This window comes from Dipodomys merriami, unplaced genomic scaffold, assembly GCF_024711535.1.
Source record: "Dipodomys merriami isolate MVZ:Mamm:240054 unplaced genomic scaffold, mDipMer1.0.p SCAF_10, whole genome shotgun sequence".
In the NCBI taxonomy this organism is placed as follows: domain Eukaryota; kingdom Metazoa; phylum Chordata; class Mammalia; order Rodentia; family Heteromyidae; genus Dipodomys; species Dipodomys merriami.
This window is the reverse complement of record NW_027202271.1, coordinates 50,320,848-50,343,011: the sequence shown is the minus strand read 5'-3', so window position 1 is coordinate 50,343,011 and position 22,164 is coordinate 50,320,848. Positions and strand designations below refer to the sequence as shown.

The 22,164-nt window shown below is 39.2% G+C and overlaps 1 protein-coding gene across 1 annotated transcript in view; it reads right to left on the bottom strand.

Annotated features, from left to right (window-relative positions):
* Positions 1-4,752: 4,752 nt before the first annotated feature.
* Positions 4,753-22,164, bottom strand: part of Slc17a8 (solute carrier family 17 member 8) — a 39,806-nt gene continuing 22,394 nt past the window's right edge. Inside the window, exons 6-12 of the mRNA XM_070037091.1 lie at positions 20,876-20,962; positions 20,386-20,525; positions 19,897-20,046; positions 17,948-18,080; positions 11,263-11,373; positions 8,410-8,537; positions 4,753-6,320 (exon numbers count right to left, since the gene is read on the bottom strand). Of these exons, the coding sequence (XP_069893192.1) occupies positions 5,976-6,320; positions 8,410-8,537; positions 11,263-11,373; positions 17,948-18,080; positions 19,897-20,046; positions 20,386-20,525; positions 20,876-20,962 (1,094 nt within the window). The 3' untranslated portion in view covers positions 4,753-5,975. The remainder of the gene's footprint in view (positions 6,321-8,409; positions 8,538-11,262; positions 11,374-17,947; positions 18,081-19,896; positions 20,047-20,385; positions 20,526-20,875; positions 20,963-22,164) is intronic.

The following is a 22,164-nucleotide window of genomic DNA, read 5'->3' as shown; positions in this document are numbered from 1 at the left end:
AGAAATTGGTATTTCAAAGGCATCTCAGGCAGAGGCTACAAGGCCCCTGTAATTACTAGTTTTAATTCAGCACACCCTTTAGAGCTAATCTGGGCATGATTCTACCTTCTGTTGGGTCATGGCAACTCTGAGAACATCATGACTGCTAGTCATGCTACAGATAAGCCCTCTTCCCCAGGAATCTAGGAACTGACACCCCGACTGAAGGAGTTCTGTGGGCTCCATCCACAGCCCAGAGAAGTCTGGAGGTCTCACCTCAAAGCCATGGAAGGTCCGTGGGGAACAGCAGAGGTGTAGCTGCTTCGGAATCTGACTAGATAGTCACTCCTTCCTCCTCAAGATATTCTGTGCATGTGAAAAAGTTTGGCAAAGTGGGAGTTTCACCAGAAAAGCTCTTCTGCCCCCTGGTTTTGAAAAGGGAGCCCTGAGCTCTGGCTTGATTGGTGGCAACAACATCTCTATTGGAGAAAGCTGAGGAAAGGAAAGTAGACCCACCTGGTCACTCCTTCTGGATGAAGGGCTGATCCGGCTGCAGGGCCTTCAGAGTCATGGTACTGGTTTAATGCAGATTTTATTTCTGAACACTGATATCATGAGGATGTATTGTATGTGGAAAGAGGAGGGTAGAGAGGGAAGGGAAGGGAAAGAGGAAAAGAAACTGAAAAAGGGGGAGAGAAACTATTATTTCAAGATATCCTTGTGTCTCAGGATATTCTTGTCACTATAACAAATACTTGTACTAAACCTAAAAGAAGAAGATTTCTTTTGGCTTATCCTTTTGAAGATTTTGATCCAGGATCAAATCCTGCCTTACAGACTGACTACTGGTCTGCTATAGCTCAGCACTACTTGGCAGGGACACAAGGCAGAGGAAACTTGTCCCCCTCTCATCCCTATAGACCAGGAACACAGGAGAGAATACACAAGAGACTGGGATTCCATTAACCCACCTCCTAATAGAGCCAGGTTGAGGGACAGATTGTTAACAAATGGACCTTTGGGGTCTATTCTAAACAGCAGTATCTGCTCTGTAATTGATATTAACTAAGTTAGCCACTTCCTTACTGAATAACAATGTAAAAATGGAAAGTCAGGTTGATTTTTTTTCCTAGGAAATGTCTCATACAGATCAAAGCATACAGATTTATAATCAAGGACTTAATCACTATTATTTAGAACAGTGGGAAGAAATGGAAACTACCAAAAACTTCTAACCACTGGTCTAGGCACCTAATATGAAATAATACTATTCAGACACTATAAATCAAATTCTTATTGGTGAGGAGATGAAAGATACTGTAAACTGGGCGCCAGTGGCTCACACCTGTAATCCTAGCTACTCAGGAAGCTGAGATCTGGTTCAAAGGCAGCCTGAGAAGGAAACTCCATGAGATTTATATCTTCAACAAACTACTCAAAAAAGCAAGAAGTAGCGCTGTGGCTCACCTTGAGCAAAAAGAAGGAAAAGAAAAAAAGAGGACACTGCATTCATAGAACTCCTATTCACAAATTGCCACTCGTAAAAAAACACAGACAGAACTGAACTTTTGCTGTGTTTAATCACTGACAATTTAACAGTTTATTGTTTCACCATCCTCAGAAAGAAGAGAATCTATAAAGATTAAAAAAAAAAAAAGGTGATTTCAGTGTCCATTAATGACAGACTAGGAAATTCCAATCAACATTCCTACTAAGAACCCAGACAAAGTTGTTTTTAACTTACTACCTGGAGGTACTGGAAGTAGTAAAGATTATCAAGCTATCTGACCAACTATAGGAAGATAAAAACCCAGAGAAGTCAGTTCGATGTTTGAAGCATCTTTTCTCTTAGGAGCATTTGTTAATGTTGACAGAGACAGTTTTGTGTCAAAAGTTAGACCCTGTTTAAAAAAATAAAAAGAAACCACAGTGATGTGGTTGGGACCCTGAAGTTCTGTCCTTTATGAGTGGAGATAAATTGGAAGAGACTGTCGATGGCATGTAGCTACGCTTGAAATCTCTGGGGGCCAAGAATATCTCCATACCCTCCGACTTCCACAAGAAGTAAAAGGCCTGGGAGAGGGGAGGAGGGGATTTTAAGCCAAAATGTATTTCTTCAAACAACCTTTCCAATATAACATTTGATTCAGTTGAAGAAAACCAGGTGTAGATACAGATGAGATTATATGAACAAAACCCAGCAAAATAAACAGAAAATAGAAACACAATCACATGATCTTGGAAGATTGACACTAAGCAGACTTTACAACAATTAGCTTGCTCTGTTGCAGGAGATAAAATACAAGGCTGAACATTTTGGCAGAGAATGGAGGTGGGAAATAAAACATAGCATAAATGAAAGAAAAATCAATTTTTTTAAATTCTAGAACTGGAAAGAAAATAATCAAAATTAAGAACCTAATGAATGACATTTTACCAGATGAGACCTTGCTTTTCCTCTCTTTGAGAAATAAAGAACTGAAAAACAAATCAGAACAATTACAGAATGACAAACTGAGCATGATGGCACACACCTGTAATCACAGCACTCCAGAGGCTGATGCAGGAGTTGTATCTTAAAAGATCAGGGTGGAGAATTGCCAAATCCAATGGAAAACATGAATCTACAAACTGAAAGTTAAATTAATGAACTTTACAGAAAAGACAAGAGGGGGGGCAAGTTTTGTAGTCAAAGATGACTTTAGGAGTTCTGGCACAGTCAAAAGAGTGATATGATTATCTCAGATACACACAGAGGAAGAACAAGCTTGTTGCAGTTAAGAGGAAACAGAATTGCCTGGCACCAGTGGCTCACACCTGTAATCCTAGCTACTCAGGAGCCTGAGATCTGGGGATCACGGTTCAAAGCCAGCCTGGCAAGGAAAGTCCGTGAGACTCTTATCTCCAATTAACCACCAGAAAACCAGAAGTGGAGCTATGGTTCAAGTGGTAGAGCACTTGCCTTGAGCTGAGGAACTGAGGGGCAGTGCCCAGGCCCAGAGTTCAAGCCCCACAACTGACCAAAAAAAAAAAAAAAAAAAAAAGGATTCAGCATGAAATCTAAATAGAAGGCTTCAAATTTTACTTATTGAGGGCTGGGAAGGTGGCTCAGTGGTAGAGCGCTTGCCTTGCATGCCTGAGGCCCTGGGTTCGATTCCTCAGCACCACATAAGCAAAAAGAAAAAAGCCAGAAGTGGCACTTTGGCTCAAGTGGTAGAGTGCTAGCCTTGAGCTGAAGAGCTGAGGGACAGCACCCAAGCCCAGAGTTCAGGGCCCACGACCGGACCCAAAAAAAATTTTTTTACTTATTGAATTTAATACCTAGGCAGGTCTAACAAATGGCCCCATTATTCCTTGAATACTGATTATTTTTCTCCTGTGCTCACTGTCTGAAAAGGACAATCAAGACTTCATTAACTCAAGAATCCAACCACCTTAAACTCCTTCCCTGCCACCTTAAACTCATGCAGCAGGCATGAGTTTACCTCCCAGCAGGCAAGGTAGGGGCTATTCTAAGAATGGATGTTTGCAGGAAAACTATAGACTTGCCAACATTACATTGGTGTTCCAACGTAATGATATGTCTAGTACAATCTACACAGAAAACAGAATAATATAGACAGGCTTTTTTTAGCTTTGAACACCACGATCCAGGATCCATTTTTCTCTGAGGGCAAATTAGAGGCAAAAAGTGAGGTTTAAGCAGGTGACACCAACTTCAAATGAGACAACTACAACTTTGTGCTACAACCTACAATAGTACCTAAGGAGGGATATATATATATATATATATATTTATTTATAATATGTACCTATTTATTTACTTTATTAACACATAACACACAAAAACAAAAACAACTGGCTGCCATAAACTTCTGATTTATTTACTTAGAAAACATCACCATTTTCACAATAAACTTTGTGACTAATGAAAATGATAACGCATGCTCTCTTTACAGCTCAAAATTTCCCCTCAAAAGGTTAAAATCTAGTAACAATAGTAATAGCTATTTATGAGCACTTCTATATGCCAGAAACTGTCTTAGTGAATTCACTCGTTAAAGATATTTAAATATATCTGACAACATAAATTATAAATGATACAATAATATTGTTTAATGGAAAGTCAGACAATTATCTTTTAATCTGAGATTGTTATTTTTATAAAACACATTACAACTCCACAGGTACAGCAAGGGATCAGACATATATAGATGAGAGAAATTAGGGGGAATAAAAAAACACTTTACTATAATAATAAACTGTAAGTAAATCTATGGTTTTCCATGATATTGAATTTTTCTTCTGAAAAATAGAAATAATGTCAAAACCAATGGACAGGAAAATAATTTTATCTTTGCGTAACCCTTTACCTGCCAGCCTTATATTTTTATTTGGCCTTAACATTTTAAAGTATATCTGGAGCAAAGCCACCTTATTGCCTGGTAGAATCAAAGATGAATTTTTCAATACCAACTATAGGTCCAGTTGTTCAGGATGTAGTTGTTCTAGCATTTACTTATATAACTACTGCTATAATATTGTGCTTCCCCTGAATATCATTCCAAAGTTATTCGAAGTACCTCAATCATTTTTATAATCAATTTTATAAGATATAGTCAAATTCCCTAATATACTCAGCAGCAGAAAATGCTAAGACATACATGTACTTAGAAGACTAGCCGAATTTTACCTAATAAAGAGCATGACATACTTCTGAAATTATTACATGTCTTAAAGGTTACAAGTAATCTGGGACATTATTTAGTCACATTCTTGGTTATTATAGAAAGGTGAGCTTTAAATGCCAGGTGGCCATTTGATTCTTAAAAATTTGGTTTTCTTGTCTAGCGACTTTTTTTTCTCAACTTCTTTGAATCTCCCATGTAGTCTGTGATGCTTATTAAACAACCATAAATTCACAGAATCCCTTGACTCTTCAAGTAATATAGGATTGTAAAGGTCTTTCAGTCCACACTCTTATAGAATGCTTGAACCCCTTTGCTCCATCAACTTAAAAAATCCTCATCTCCACACCTGCTCCAACAGGGAACAACCCACACATTCTCTTTTCAGTTGTCATCCTTGCAAATGTCTTTCTTATACTGAACTACCTTCTTTCTAAAACTGACACTGAGAGAGCCTCACGCATCTCAGCCCTAGCCTTGACATGATGACTTTGGGCAAGCCAAACTCCTCTGCATTAGTCTCCTTCATTGTAAAGTAAGGATAACACATTGTATTATAGGAGTGTAGAGACTGAATAAGGATGTTCATAAAGCACCTGGCACAACAGAAAGCCTCTGTGAGCCACAGCATTCATGCATAGCTACCCTCTGAGATGTAGTGACAACTCTCATTTACTCTCCTCAAGCCTAATATCTTTGTCTCCTTCAATATTTCTTTGAACAACATTGTGTACTTGTCTTCCTTATTCTCCTAGCCCTTCCTGTCTGAATAAATTCAGTTCTTTGAGAGTAGGGTCAATTGCCAATCCAAATTTTAAACACTATAATCAACTCTGTGTGTGTGTGTGTGTGTGTGTGTGTGTGTGTGTGTGTGTGTGCGCGCGCGCATGCTCTGGGGTTTGAATTCAGGGCCTGGGTACTATCCCTGAGCTTTTGTGCTCAAGGCTAGCACCGTGAGTCACAGTTCCACTTCTGATTTTTGATGATTAATTGGAGATGAGAGTCTTAAGGACTTTCCTGTCTGGGCTGGCTCAGATCTCAGCCTTCTGACCAGTTTAGGATTACAGGCATGAGCCAGTGCCCAGCCTATAATCAACTATTTTATCAATTGAAAGCAAACTCCATACATATAGTGTCACTGCAAGATAACATTTCTCTTTTCTCTCTTGCTGATTAGGTCTCCTCCCTTCCTCCATGTCTCTTCTGATGTCCCCCACACTTGGCTCTCTGGCAAGCTGGGCTATGGAAAGGAATAGGGATGGATATTTTGTGGCTCCAAGGTAAGATGACAGCCATGCCCCTCACACATTAGGATGTGCCTGAGAAATGTCCCTCCTCATTCTGGTAAGATGGTGGTTCTTCCTCCTCAACAGTGGCTCCTCTCTGTCTGCTCCATTCCTTCTTCCGGACTTCACAATTCTGCATGGTGGCACCGTACGACATCTTCTTCCTGGGACTCCCGGAAGGCTCATGGTTGAGTTCTGTCTCTTCAGCTAATTCATCCTGGTCAATGATCCCACATTTCTCCTCAGAGAGATTCTCTGGGTCAGCCCATTCCTGCTTCTCCCCAGAAGCAAAGACTCCATAGAAGATCACACCACTGTAGTGTACCAGTGCAGCTATGAGGAACACATTCTGCCACTCCTCACGGGTCTAAACCAGGAAATAATGCACCAAATTCAATATTTCAGCCCAAAACAGAGATTAGGAGTGTGTCATAAAGGCCACTACTGGACAAAAGCACCTGCTTACAGCAAAGGCAGCTCTAGATCTGGTGTCCCTAGGAGAACATGTGTCCAACCCAACATTCAAGACCCATACAAAATTTGAGTGCTTAAAAATGTAAAAGGGCCAGCGAGAGCAGTACATGCCTGTAATCCCAGCTCTGAGGAAGGCATAGATAGGAAGTTCAAGGCTGATCCAGAGGAAAAAATGTGCAAGACCCTACCTGGCTCAAATGGTTCAAACCCCAGGACCACAAACAGTTACAGATCACAATTAATACACACTTTTAATCTTAAGAGCACATTTGAAAATAAATTCAAGCAAGGCACTCATAGCTATAATGTCTATAATACTATACTACTTAGCTGAGAACTGAGGATCATTGTTCAAAGACAATTCAGGCAGAAAAGTCCTCTATCAACCAGCAAAATGCCAGACTGGAAGCATTTTGAGGTAGAATTCCAGCTGAGCAATCAAGTCTGAGTGAATATATTATCCTGAGTTCAAACTTCAGTACAAAAAATAAATACATAAAATTATAATATAAATTACATGCAACACCATTGCACCACTATGTTGAATATACAAATGGAGTTTTCTCTCACATAGTAGGCTAAAATAAACAGCATAGTACCTCACTATGCTAAACATAGAGGTTTCCTTCTTGCCTGTCACTGAACACATAGCAATATTTGGGCCATTCAGGTGTTCAACCTTGAAAGTGGTGCTGTGGCTGAAAATGATAGTAGTGCACCAGACTTGAGCAAAAGAGCTGAGGGATAGCGCCAGGCCGCAAGTTCAAGCCCCATGACGACCACCAACAAAAAATAATAACAAAGTATTCAACCTTAAAAGCCATAGCTTATTTACAATCATTGTCTATATGTTAAAAACAGTAAACCAAAATATAATAGGAACTTATATTTAAAATTAGAGGGTAATAGTATCTTGGATTTTTTTTATCATATCATGGACAGAGAGAACACAGATCCTCTGTCTATAAAATTCCCAAATCCCATCTTTTTTCTGTCAAAAACAAAAACAGTCACCTTATCTTTTCTTCTTTAAGAAGAGGGAAGAATTTCTGAAAATGTATTTGTAATAAGCAATCAAAAACAAGTAAGTAAAAACCTATGATTCTTTTCAACCATCATGAGCCAGTAATTCTAATTTATATAAGGCAAGACCTACCTTTTTTTCAGTGATGAATCTAGAGAAATCCTGTGGCCTGCAGTGGAATTCCCTGTACCACCCACACTAGTCTAAATATACCAAGTTGAGTTCAGTGGGGACTGAGGGCCACACCCTTGAGAGTTCTTAGAAGAGTCATTAATGTCATGTTTATTCTCTTTCTTAACAGGGAAGTATAACAGCACTAAGGCTTGTATGTTGGAACATGCTAAGCCATAGATAGAAACAGGCTATAAAGTTTAAGCACTTGGAATTATAAAACAATCTTGGGTAACTCATTCATCCTGAATGGCTCATCTCAGTTTTTTTTCTGTACCTCAACAGTCTCCAGGGCCTTTGCCCTTTCCCCTAAACATTTATTTCCCAGCTGATAAAATGTAGAGCCAAACAACAATTAGCCCAAGTGCCATCAACAAACAGTGGCTTCGCCAGGTGTGGTGGTACCTGTCTGTAATTCCAGCATTCAGGAGGTGGAGGTAGGAGGATTGTGAGTTCCAGGCCAGCCTAGAATACATAGTAAAATCCCTTTCTCAAAAAGCAAAACAATAAGAAATGTACTCATTACTTTGCTCATGTAACTGTAACTCCTCTGTACAGTATTTTCACAATAAAAATATTATTAAAAAAAGAAACAAACAGATCGACAATGATATAAAAAGTAGAAGAGGAGGTAGAAAGGAGAAGAAGGAAGAAGCTGGAGAGGAAGACGTTGTTCACCATTGTTAAGGCTACAACTTTAAATTGGGGTTAGGCCTTGGGGTCTGCAGCTTGCATGGCCCTTCTTTCCTCTACTATTATAGCGCATAACCACAAAAGAGAGCATTACCTTGTGCTTGGTCATTGCCCCAACGATGAGAGGACAGACCATGCCGGAGAGGGTCCCCACTCCATTTGAGATCCCCATGAGAATGCTGGCATAGCGGGGCGCAATGTCCAGGTGGTTGACGTTAAAACCTAAGGTAAAGCCAAACCTTCAAAGTCAGGGTCAAGCCCAGAATCCAAATGCCCTCTGTGAAACATGGCTTACCCCAGCTCTCATCCGTCTATTTGATCTCCTCAAGTATATGACTGATACTCTACCAAAAGAGCCCAATGGAGCCTCACTACGCAGTGTCTGCTCTAAGTGGGATACAATATTCATGAGTGATTAGGAAGATCTACATGGACTTGGATTTAGAACTACCAAAAATAGAGGGTTGGAAATCAGGAAAAGGGCAAAGCTACAGAAGAGGCTTAATGCAATGGGAACTAACTGCCAATATTGCCCAGGGAGTGTATCTTAAAGTTAGACCTCAATTCTGACAGCTTAATCAATATGCAAGTCTGAGCAAAAGATCTACAAACTTCCTCAGTTTCTTAAAAAGCTATAAAGTGATGCACTTATCTTACAAACTTGTTTTAATAATTGAGTAAAGTAACATGTTACTTTATACCAAAATATGCTTTTTTATTTTTTTAACTTTATTTATTTATTGACTTTTTTAGAGATGGTATTTTACTATATTGGCCAAGCCCTAATTCAGACTCCAGTGATTCTTCTCTGTCTCCTGAGTAGCAGAGGTTATAGACATGCACCTCTAGGTCTGTCAATCCAAAGAATTTTTGATGTGTAATTAATTGTCCATCTATCTTGTCTACCATCATCTTCCCTAAACTAGTAAAGCCTCTAGCATATGGTAATCCCTCAATGAATTTGTTTTTATTAATTGTCGACGTGAGCTACTGAAGTATATTTTCCTTTTGGTTTGTTTTTTTATCTCTCTTCTGTACAAAGAACCTAAAAATAGTATTAAAAACATTTTTTTCTTCTAATCTGACTCATTAGTTGATTATTTTCTTACTTCCATTCAGGGAGAAATTTTAAGAAAACCTTTCTTTGGAGGCAGTAATAAATATACCATCTCTTTTAGATCACAGTGCCAATCAGAACATGAAACTGCTTCAAATTAGTTAATCTTACTGTGATATGAATGTGATGAATGCTTTGTTAGAAAAGAATTCAAAGATAAGAAGCAATTAATATCATTGGTATTATATTCTGATACAAAGCCAGACTAGGCATCTATGTTCCGTTAAAGATGATAAAAGAAAAGCCATTTAAGTGTCTAGCTATACAATACCAGTGTTCAAGGGGGGGAGAATCACTGATATATTTTTCATAGCAGATAAAAAAAATTACACACCAGCTGGGAGAGTCTGTCTTCTCTACCTAGGATATTTCTCAAAGCAGTAACCAATTACTTAGCCCTGTATCTAACCTCGCCTATCTTGGTTCTGATGTCTATAATCAGCTCCAAATTCGTGCCAGTCTTCCCTGATAATCCTATTTATCCTTTATGAAATTGGCAGGCAGGAGAGCTTGAGTAATGGCTGCTCCCAGGGTTGTAGTCCTTCTCAGAGTGTCATTGTTGAGTCAGATCTTTATTCCAGTCTAAGCACTCAAAATACTTGGGCAAGTTAAATCACCTCCCTGAGCCTCCCTTTCCTCATCAGTGAAATAGATGTAGCAATGTCCTTTTCACAGGATTGCAATGAGAATAAAGTGAGATCATAGTTTTAAAGTGGCAAGATAAAGTAAGTGCTTTTAAAAGGCAGCTCATAACCCCGGGAGTACTGGGTGCCTCTCTTCCTGATTGTGACTTAATTGGCAGTTCAGGAGAATGAAAACAATATGAACCAGAATGATCCAATATCTCTGGGAACAGGATATGAATCTCTTGCCTCACAGAGTTATCAAGGGAAGGAAGGGGTTCCTCAACATCCTCCTGGAAGCAAGTCATAATTGATCTATCCTCACCACTCAACGTGTGGACTCCCCCCCCCCAGACATGGTAATGATGGTCTATAATCGCAGCACTCAGGAGGCAGGGGCTGGAAGAACACAAGTTCTGTGCCAACCTGAGCTACATAGTGAGTTCAAGACCAAGCTGAGCTACCAATTGAGATCCTGTTTCAAAAACCCAAGGGTTGGGTATGTGATTCAGTGGTAGAGTGTTTGATTAGCACATATAAGGCAATACATTCAATCTCCAGTAATCACACACACACACACACACACACACACACACACACATACACACACACACACACACACACACACACACACACACACACACACACACAGTATAGAATAACAATACCATCACTCTACAAAGCTTGTTAGAAATGTAGACTCTCAGGACATACTCTAGACCTACCAAATCACAATCTGCCACTGGTGACCAGCTCAAGTTATTTCTTTTATACATTATAAATAGTGAAGCAAGGTCTCAAATCCACTTCTATGTACTTCCAAACCCAACTTCTTACCTGTAAGCTACTTTGAAAATAGAGATTTTTTTTCTTCCTAAAAGAAACAAGTAGCCAGGGTCCAATGGCTCACATCTGTAATCCTAGCTACTCAGGAAGCTGAGATCTGAGGATGCCCAGGTAGGCAAGTCCATGAGACTCTTATCTACAATTAATCACCAAAGGGCCACAAGCAGAGCTGCAGAGCAAATGGGAGAACACTAGCCTTGAGCAAAAAAAGCTAAGGGACAGCACCAGGCCCTGAGTGCCATTGAGCTCTAGGACTAGCACACACATGAAAGCAAACCACAAAAGCAGGGTCTTGTCTTTCCTTCCCAGTAATACATGATGAGTTTATAGACAAGATTCAGAAACCCAAAGAATGCTTTACCTGAAATAGCAAAGCCACTAAATCCTACAGCAAGCACCAGAAAGGAGATAGCCACCCCTTTGGTATGGGAAAAACCAACCACCAGGAGCAAGGTGGCCTCCATGCCAAAACCTGCAAATGGAAAGAGAATAAGGGCAATGTTATTCTCATATCAGTCAGCCCAAAATTATTGATTTATCAAGTAAGAATCCATATTTCCCCTGTCCTAAATGTATACAATCTGGCACAGTACTTACAGGTGTTTCAGGACTTCATGACTATGTTCATGTGACCTTGCTAACATTATCCTGTTGCACCTTGAGCTCCAAATGATCCCAGTCTATTCCAGCAAGGCTTCCAGAATGAGGAATGCTGTTAGTTCACCAAGGGATAGTCGTTCTTTCCATTTCATAAGCCAGGTATGGGTGGCTCATGCTTGTAATACTAGCTACTCAGAAAGCTGAGATTGAAGGATCATGGTTCAAAGCCAGCCCAGGCAGCCCACGAGACTCTAGCCACCAAAAATGCCAGAAGTAGAACTGTGGCTGAAGTGGTCATCAGCCTCAAGCAAAATCATTAAGGAACAGTGCTCAGCCCTGAGTTCAAGCTAAAGAAAGAAAGAAAGAATGAAAGAATGAAAGAAAGAAAGAGAGAGAGAAAGAGAGAAAGAGAGAGAGAGAAAGAAAGAAAGAAAGAAAGAAAGAAAGAAAGAAAGAAAGAAAGAAAGAAAGAAAGAAAGAAAGAAAGAAAGAAAGAAAGAAAGAAAAGAAAGAAAGAAAGAAAGAAAAAGAAAGAAAGAAAGAAAGAAAGAGGGGGAGGGAGGGAAGGAGGGAGGGAGAAGGAAAAAGAAGAAAAGAAACTCTCACATAAAACATGGCTTCTCACAAAAAAATGACATGATAGATAACCCTCTTCTAATATTAACTGTTGAAAGCAGCCAGACAGCTGTAGTGATCATCTGAAATAAAACACTATATCTTACTGTTTGGGGAGCATAAGAGAAAATTCTTCCCTTTTAAGTTCACCCAGATCTCAGGCCTCTTTTTTTAATGAGACAATTGCACAAAACAGCAGGACAAAACTATTTTCTGTTCCTTTCATTCATAACAATACAACAAAATAAAATATGATGATAAAATTATAAATAAGTTTCTTCTCAACCATAAAAAGAAAAGAAATGAAGAGAGAGAAGAAAGAAGGAAAAAAGAAAGGAAGGAAGGAAGGAAGGAAGGAAGGAAGGAAGGAAGGAAGGAAGGAAGGAAGGAAGGAAGGAAAGAAGGAAAGAAAGAAAGAAAGAAAGAAAGAAAGAAAGAAAGAAAGAAAGAAAGAAAGAAAGAAAGAAAAGAAAAGAAAGAAAGAAAGAAAGAAAGAAGGAAGGAAAGGAAATTCAACAAACAGCAGATAGGAAGATGGTATAAACACCCTTTGCAGTATGTGAAGTTGTGGGGTGGGGATGGGAAGGGGAGGAAGGAAGGGTAATTAGCAGGGCTCTATTTTGGAGACTGTCAGCTAACTCCATATGATTGAACTACAGTTACCTCCAAGGCTACATACTTGGTTCACCTTATTTCACTCCTAAAAAGCCAAAGCAAACCAACCACAGGTTCTTTCTTTTTCTTCTTTAGGTTAGGGCTTGAGTTTAGGGTCCAGACCATAGACTCAGAAAGAGCTAACTTCAGATTCCACTCAGAACCACTATATTGTGACCTTGGACAAATCATATCACCTTCCCAATTCCTCATCTTAAAAATAAATAAATAAAGGCCAGGTGACAGTGGCTCATGCCTGTAATCCTAGCTACTCAAGAGGCTGAGATCTGAAGATCACAGATCAAAGCCAGCCCAGTCAAAAATCCAGGACATTCATCTGCAAATTACCCAGCAAAAATCTGGAAGGAAGTACAGAGTAACTCAAGTGATAGGACACCATTCTTGGGTGGAAAAACCTTGAAGAAAGAATGTGAGACTCTGAGTTCAAGCCCCAGTAACTCCAGCACAAAACACACACACACACACACACACACACACACACACACACACACACACACACACACACACACACACAAGGAAATGCCAACACAATCTTATAGGACACCAGAAGATTAAACTGATCTATAAATATTAAATGTGTGTGCATATGGATACAAATGGCACCCAGAGATCCAGTATGCAGACACTTAGCCCCTTGGAATTCTTTCCTCAGGCTTCATATGGAGCTCTGACTGTTCTGAGGCCTTAAAAAAATCTCTGTCACCTCCCACTGTCACTTTTGCCACTGTTATTTTCGCCACTGCCTGGGGCCCCATCATCTTACATGGCAACTCCAACATTTGATGGATCTTCCTTCTTTGTCCTCTTCTGATCCATTAGCCACCCCAATGTGTTTCTCAACTACACGCTTAATTACTCTTTCTTTATCATTAATGAAGGGCCGCACTTCACTAGTACAGTGCTAATAATAGTCCCTCTTGCTGCTCCTCTTCTGCAAACCTTGCCACTGTGCTCATGTCTATTCATCCTGATGAAGCTCTTTATCTGTCATTCTCACACTCTACAGCTGTTTTCTAACTACACAGATCAATCTCAAGCCTGTGCAGAGTATTTGCACATGCTCTTCCTTGGCCTAGATTCCTTGTTCCCCATTAACTTCTCTTTTTCATTTAAGTCCTCTTCCAATACTGGCTGCTTTCCATAGAAACCTTTGTGGATAACCGTCTCACCTTTAACCAGGGAAGCTGACATCTCCTCCTTCTTCCTTATATACTAGAACTTTTTTACATTGGTGTTTCTTTCTACCTCTCCATAAAACCATACTTTTACTACAGAATCTAGCTGGCAATGTAGTAGGTGCTCAATAAATAAAAGTAAATTGATACCAAGGAGGTAAAATGGGATCACCAGGTATAATCACCTATTGTAGATATTGACTGCTATTTATCTGTCTGAACCCATGTCTTCAAAATCACCATAAAGAAGGATAAACATTAGTAACTATTAAATGTACAACTACGGAGGGTCATAGAAAACTACGGAAGCAGTAATGCTTGTTGTTTCATTCAGCTTGGTTTGGTACTAGAGACTGAGCCCAGGGCCTCGTGTCTATAAGCAAGCACTTCCACTAACGATCCACATCCCCAACCCTCCTCCTTGTCTGCCTCCTCTTCCTGATCATCTTCTATTTACCTCCTCCTCCTTCTCTTCCTCTCTTTTCTTGAGATGGAGTTTCATTAGCTAGCTTGGGAAGGCCTCAAACTTGTGATCCACCTGCCTCAGCCTCCCAAGTTGCCAAGATAACAGAGCACTATCATGGGAATGGTTTTTAAAACTGCCGACTGAAGAAAAGGCCTTTAAAAGTTTAAATGGAAAAATGAAATATAATAAAAGCCTAAATGCTCCCCCACGGTATAACTCCTGTTTTCACTGTATTTGATGTTGGTATACTTTGTGGAGGGGAAGGGAAAAAACAAATCGTTTAAATAGGGATACAGGTGGACCCACTGCAACAATGAGATGTACAAGATGCTATGTTGAAAAATGAACTTTACAGCTTTGGCGAGGGGTGGGAGGAGAGAGCTTGATATGAAATGTATTCATTACCTTGCCCTTGTAACTGTAACCCCTCTGTATGGTATTTTCACAATAAAATAAATAAATAAATAAATAAATACAAATAAAAGCCTAAATGGGGTGATGCACGCCTCTAATCCCAGCACTCAGAAGTTGGAGGCAGAAGTATCATAAGTTCAAGGCTATTTATTGTAAGAACTTTATTCTAAGAACCTATCTCCAAAATAATAATAATAATAATAATAATAACAATAATAATGATAGGCTTAAATGGTTTCTGCTGACAGTTAAAAATCTGCAAATAGAACTGTGTATTTTGAGAGATTAACAATAAAATGTAAACATCAGAGTAGCCAATGCATCCTCAAATGAACCTATCTTGAGTTGAGAGAAATACCAGTAGAATTTTAAAAGTCAAGAAAACTTTCATTTCATATTTAAAAAACAAAAAACAGTCTGAAGCTCACACAGGCAACTGATTCAACCAGACTGGGTTTTATTTTTTACTTTAGTCTCGCTTCACACATCCTTTAGCAAGGCATACAAGAATCTGACATTGGTCTCCCAGGATCTTGGAAATGTGCCTGATTGGGAATGAACAAGAACTCTAGACTATCATGTCTTAAGGTGATGGGTTTGTGCTAAATGGTGGTAACCTCCTATAATCCTTGACTATGGAAGAAAAGAAGGATGTGACAGGCTCCAAGACATGTGTGATTCTCCTCAGATAACAAATGTCCTCTATATTTGTTTTTATGAAATGGGAAGTTCTCTAGAAGATCATTGTTATGGCCTTGCTGTATCAACATATATCTGGATTATCCAGTGAGAGCACACAACTGTTTTCCTATCATTACCTCTGTATTTAAGCAAGGCGTCTTTTCTCCTTAAAAAAATCCTAGGTTGGGGATGTGGCTTAGTGGTAGAGTGTTTGCCTAGCATGCATGAAGCCCTGGGTTCAATTCCTTGGTACCACATAAAAAGAAAAAGCTGGAAGTGGCACTATGGCTCAAATGGTAGAGTGCTAGCCTTGAGCAAAAGAAGTTCAGGGACAATGCCCAGGCTCTGAGTCCAAGCCCCAGGACCAGTAATAAAAAATAAAATCCTATATAGAATTTATGGAGGCAAAAGGGGAGGAAGATGAAGCGCAGGAAGAAGATGCTGACAAGGAGAAGGGGAAGGGTTGAGGATACTGGATCATTAGTGGAAATGCTTATTTAATAGACATGAAGCTTTGGGTTCAATCTTCAGTACCAAACAGAGACAAACCAAACTACAAATGCTACTGCTTTCCCTGATGTACACAGAGATACTGAATCGAGGTATTTTTCAAAGATGGAAGAGGAGCCAGGAGATTTCATTTGCAAATAATAATTTCTGCAGTGGTGGGGAGATTTTCTCTCAACTTGCTCTTGGTTAGAATATAAAAGATAATTGAGAGCTCTCCTCCACTGGCCAACATCATCTCCACCAATTACAGAGAGGCATTAGCACGAAACAGGACAGAACTAAATATGACACAACACTGCCACAAAACATGTTCAAGAGTCTTCAAGGCATCTGGGTTTTGAAGTGGTTGTGAAATTAGAATTCACCCAAGATCTGACTTCAACTTGCTGATTTAGAAATACATTACTTTAGTCAATGGAGACATAATTGAATAGCAGGCATTTATTGAATGCTTCATTTGGAAAGCTTCTGGTATTTTTGTTTGGTTTGGCTTGGTTTTGCTTTGCTCTGCTTTACTTTGTTTTGCTCTCCTATATAGCCTAGGCTGGCCTTAAACTCAAAATCCTTCCCATCTTAATCTCCTTCGTGCTGGTTCTATAAGCATGTACAACAAGTCCTGTTTATCATTTTAGATTATTAGTCACACTGGACTTCCATGATGTTGTAGGATCATATTGTACCTGCTCCTGAATCTCCCCATATATATTCTTTATTTCCAAATAGACTTTACCTATCTAATCTTGAATAGGAACAGAGTGGCTAAGAGCATTAGCAATGGGATCAGCCAAACCTCATATCTTACACAGGATCAGAACTTCTGTCTGTAAGTTGTATCTAGTAATAGTATCTCTTCTACATAGTGATTCTATAGTACCTCTTCTACATAGTGATTCTACGGATTAAATAAAATAATGTATATAAACAATTTCACTTAATGCTGGGCACAGACAGCGCTCAATAAATGCTCATTTATAAAGCAAAATAAATGAGCTAAGAAGTAAAGAAGAGGTTAGAAAAGGTACACAGCCATGAACACTATGAGAGTGCATAACTAATTGCACCTTCCTCTTTTGAGGAATGTGTCTTTGCAAAAGAAAGCATAAACTAAACGAAGCAGGAGAGTGGTTGGTATGAAGTTGTGTGTGCATGTGTACATGTGTGTATGCATGTGTGTGCATGTGTACATGTGTGTATGCATGCACCACCCATGCACAGCATAGAAGAATATGGGAAGAAAATGCTTCTGTGCCTTTTCAAATCATATCTATGTGCAGAATAAGAAGGAGAAAAGGAAATAAACTGGATTAAAAAATCAATATGGCTGGGAGCAGGCGGCTCACACCTGCATTCTTAGCTACTTAAGATGCTGAGATCTGAGGAATGTGGTTTGAAGCCAGCCTGAGCAAGAAAGTCTATAAAGCTCTAATCTCCAATTAACAACCAAAAGCTAGAAGTGGAGCTGTGGCTCAAGAGGTAGAGTGCAAGTCTTCAGCATAAAAACTAAGATACAGTGCCCAGGTCTTGAGTTCAAGCCCCAAGACCAGCATATAATAATAATAATAACAACAACAACAACAATAATAACGATGATGATGATGATGATGATGATGAAGGATGCATAGAAAAGATAAGCGTACATAACTGGAAGTCATTTTGTTTTGCCTTGAGTATAGATGGAAGAAATATTTCTTTGGTTTTAAGTGTGTCCTGATTTATTAAGGTGTACCCCCCCAGATTACATGAGTTCAAACTGATGTCCGGGGTCTGATATAATAGATAAGCGGGGGAGATGGACTTAGGGGTCTTTAAGATCTGCTCCAATAACTAGATCCCAGCTCTAACATATGTTCTGAAGCTCTTTTACTCTAAGTTCACAAAAGCCACAATGCCCCCTATGAAGTCCACAATACCTCCGCAGTTCATGATCTTCCTGACAGCAGTCGTGGTCAAGATTTTCCTGCTTCTTAAATAATCAGCCAGTTGTCCTCCAATGGGTACAACGATTGTCATCACCATGTGTGGAACCGCTGACAGGAGACCCACCTGGAGGAAAAGAAACAGTGAGCCATCTTTCATTTTTCATGGCTTCTGTGAGATACAGCTTCATACTTCCCTGCTCACCCCTATGCCAAAGCCACAGCCACTACTAAATGTAATCATCTATTATGGGTTCCCAAGGAGGTCTGGGTTTTATAATAAAGGATCCATGAGTGAATGACTTTCAGCTTAGACTTATCTGTCTCATCTACCAGACTGGAAGCTCCCTGAGGGCAGAGATGACTTTTACTAATCAAGAAGCCTCAAAAGCAACCAGCATGTGGAGAACAGAGCACTCACTGTGAGCAGAGTGCTCACTGCTGGCAGCCAGCATCATGTGGCTACTGGTTCTTCCATGCTCCCTTCTGCTAATCCCTGCAGCTGTTCACACATCTATCTCTGTTAGGCGGCTGTTCTTACCCATAGAGGAAGGAGGTTTTTATTCTCTTATGATGATAGCTTATGTTTCCTCATGGAAAGCCTCTCCTCTTGAGACACAAATGACTAAGCCAGGCCCAAAGAAACATAGGTCCCATGGTTTCCCTTATTTGCAATAACTAGTATATGTCTGAGACAAGTAGAAAAGGTCAAAAGCTATGTACATATGACCAGATAAGGTGAAGTTAAACAAAATGAACCCCAAGATAGGGACACAAGTGGTTGTTTCTTTCTTGCTATTGTTTCTAACGCATTTATAAGGTACCAGGTGATTTTTTTTTTGTTGCCTTGTATGTTCCTCCCCCATGGTATAAACCCCTGTTTTCACTGTATTTGATTTCAGCATAATTTGGGGAGGAGAAGGAAAAAAAACAGAATGTTTAAATAGAGATACAGGTGGACCCATTGTAACAATGCGATGTACAAGATCCTATGTTGAAAAACAAACTACAATTTAGGTGGGGGAGGGGAGTGTAGTCGTGGAGGTGGGATAGGTGGGGTAGGGGACAAACAAAGGAGGAGGCAAGAATGCTTGATAAGCAATGTACTCATTACCTTGCTTATGTAAAAAACATATAAAAAAGGCAAGAGCTGGAAATGTTAAGAGTTCTTTCTAAGCCATCGTAAGCAATGGTTGTTAATACTATAACCCAGGATTGAAGGATGTATAGTCTGAGGATTGAACTTTAAGGTTGTTTCTGCTACTCAATAAATAATTTATAAGGAGAAAAAAACCCACACTATCAAATCTTTTTTATTCTTTCATATGCAGTATTTGAATGAGCTTTACAATTATTTAAGATTGACTAGACCTTAAATTATTTATTTATTTATTTATTTATTTATTTTGCTGGTCCTGGGGCTTGAACTCAGGCCCTGGGCACTGTCTCTGAACTTCTTTTGCTCAAAGATAGCACTCTACCACTTGAGCTATAGAGCAATTTTCGTTTTTTTCTGTTTATGTGGTAAAAAGGAATCGAACCCAGGGCTTCATGCATGCTACCACTAAGCCACATTCCCAGCCAGAAGTTAAATTTTTAGTGCAGCTTTGATAAGAAAAAAATGAGAAGCTATTACATTTTGAAGAGAATATATAATTTGCCTGAACATCAGGCTATTAGGTATCATAGACTATTATAAATTATTAACAGCAAGTTATTTCATAATATAAATATATTCTTGGCATATAATATATAAATAAGTTAATATAAATATGTATATTATATACAATACAAATAAATATAATAAATCATGAGACAATATATATTTTATATTATAATATGTAATTATATAACATGATTATATAGTATATAATACATATTGCATTTCTCTTGATTTCAAGAGAGCTAAAGTTCAAGAATATTCAAAACATCGTTGTGTTTACCTTACTTATTGCAAATCCAAAGACCTCTTCAAAATAAGCAGGCTGACTTATTAAGAGCAAATAAAAGGTCCAGCTTCGGCAAAAATTTGCCACAATGATTGCATAAACTGGCAGTGATGTAAAAAATCTTTTCCATGGTGTATTAAATTTCTAGGGAGTAAAAGAATACCATGAGATTTTTCAGTAAAGATATTGATGTGTTTTTTAAGAAAATAACACTATCATTGAGAGAATTAATCAAAGAAAAAATGTAAAACTTTTATCTTTTTTTTTTGTTTTTTTTTGGTCGTGGGGCCTGAACTCTGGGCCTGGGTGCTGTCCCGGAGCTCTTCAGCTCAAGGCTAGCACTCTACCACTGGAGCCATAGTGCCACTTCCTGCTTTTTCTGCTTATGTGGTGCTGAGGAATCTAACCCGGGCCTCATGCATGCAAGGCAAGCGCTCTACCACTGAGCCACCTTCCCAGCCCTATCTATCCATTTATACTTACACTTAGACTAACCAAGTTGGTTCCTTCTCCTATACTTGTCTCTATATAAGTTCTCTCCTCATTAGAGATGGTTGGGTGCATTGCTGGACACTCATAGGCCTGTAATAGCCAAAACATGTACCAAATAATCCCAAACATACCTGCAGTTAAAAAACAAAAGGGTGAAAGATAATGTCTCATTTTCTTCCATCTCTAAATTTTTCACTTTTTATGATACTCCCAAATAGTGGTCTGTTTTAGTTAAGACAAAGAATTGTGTTGACTTTCCTGTTGTTGTTAACTGGTTTTTAAAGGAAGATAATGTTCTGCTCATTTAAAACAATGGACTCTAATATCAACGTTAAATCAATAACAAGTAAACAAGGGTTCCATTTACACGATAAACTTGTCTTCCTAATTTCTGTTTTCATACAACAAACTCACAGCCAAACCCTTATACAATAGGATACCATATCTATGCCTATGTGAACCATGATGTCAGATCACTCACCATAAATGTAAAAGACGGAGGCCCAACCAATGTACTGCACCAACACCCCTGCCAAGGGCATGGCTACCACTGCCCCTGCATAGGAACCTGAAGAAAAGAGAAGATTGACAGACAAATTGGCCCATTGGCATGCAAGCCTTCTAAAACCTTCTAAAATCATGTGGCAAAATTGAGAATAAATCAGCCCTGAGTCCAAACCAAACTACCTGAATAGGAAGAATCAGGCAAACTCCCAGTTTACCTTAAAAACAAAACTCAGATCTCAGCCTCCTGAACAGCTAGAATGGTAGGTGTGAGGCACCAGCACCCAGCTCATTTTATTTATTTTTTTAGGTATTCTATTTTATGAAATGAACGGTTGCTGGTTCTCCAACTGAAAATCAATACAATCACTAGGTGTGGTGGTACACATCTGTAATCCTTGCTGCTAAGAGGGCAGAGGCAGAAAGATTGCAGGTCAAAACTCAATCAAAACCCAGTCTCAATATTTATACAGGTAAATACTTACCTGTATGTGGAGGATGTTTATCTTGTCTAGACAAGATAATAAGAGCTAGAGCCCGTGACCTGGCCTCTCTATCTTCTGTAGCTGTAGCATAGTAGCAAAGAAATACAAACCCTGCTGAACTACCAATAAATATTAACTGAAATGAAAAGTTAACATCTAAAACTTCTTCCAGGCCATGGGTAATTAAATGGTGGCTTCAGAAATGAAGCATGAGGAAGTGGTGCTGTGGCTCAAGCAGTAGAGCACTCGCCTTGAGCTAAAGAGTGCAGGGACAGCACCCAGGCCCAGAGTTCAAGCCCCACGACTGACAAAAAAAAAAGAAATGAAGCATAAAAGGAAATTCTGCTTTCTATGATCCAATGTTAAGGGTGATCTTGAGGCAATAAGAATTGGAGGAGTCTTCCAGACAAATAGATTAAATCACATCTTTCTAAACTAAGCTACCCCCAAGGAAGGTCCAACTTTGGCTCTGGAATCTCATTGTAACACCCGAGGAAGTTCAAAGACTCAGAGATAAGATAGGAATGAAATATCCATCACCTGGGCTTGGTTTGAGGGCAAACCAAGCTGCATATGTGAAGTTACCTTGCAAGCTATCAAGGTTTATACAAATGCTATTACTGCTATATCATGGATCAGAATTCCTTAAGTAATAAGGTAAGCATTCCAGGGCATATGTTAGTAAAGAGCTTCAGATCAACTCTGCTGTGTGTGGAAAAAGTAGTCTTCTGCCCAGGCCAGATTCCCTGGAAGGGAGCACAGGAAATGTGGTTGAGGTGAT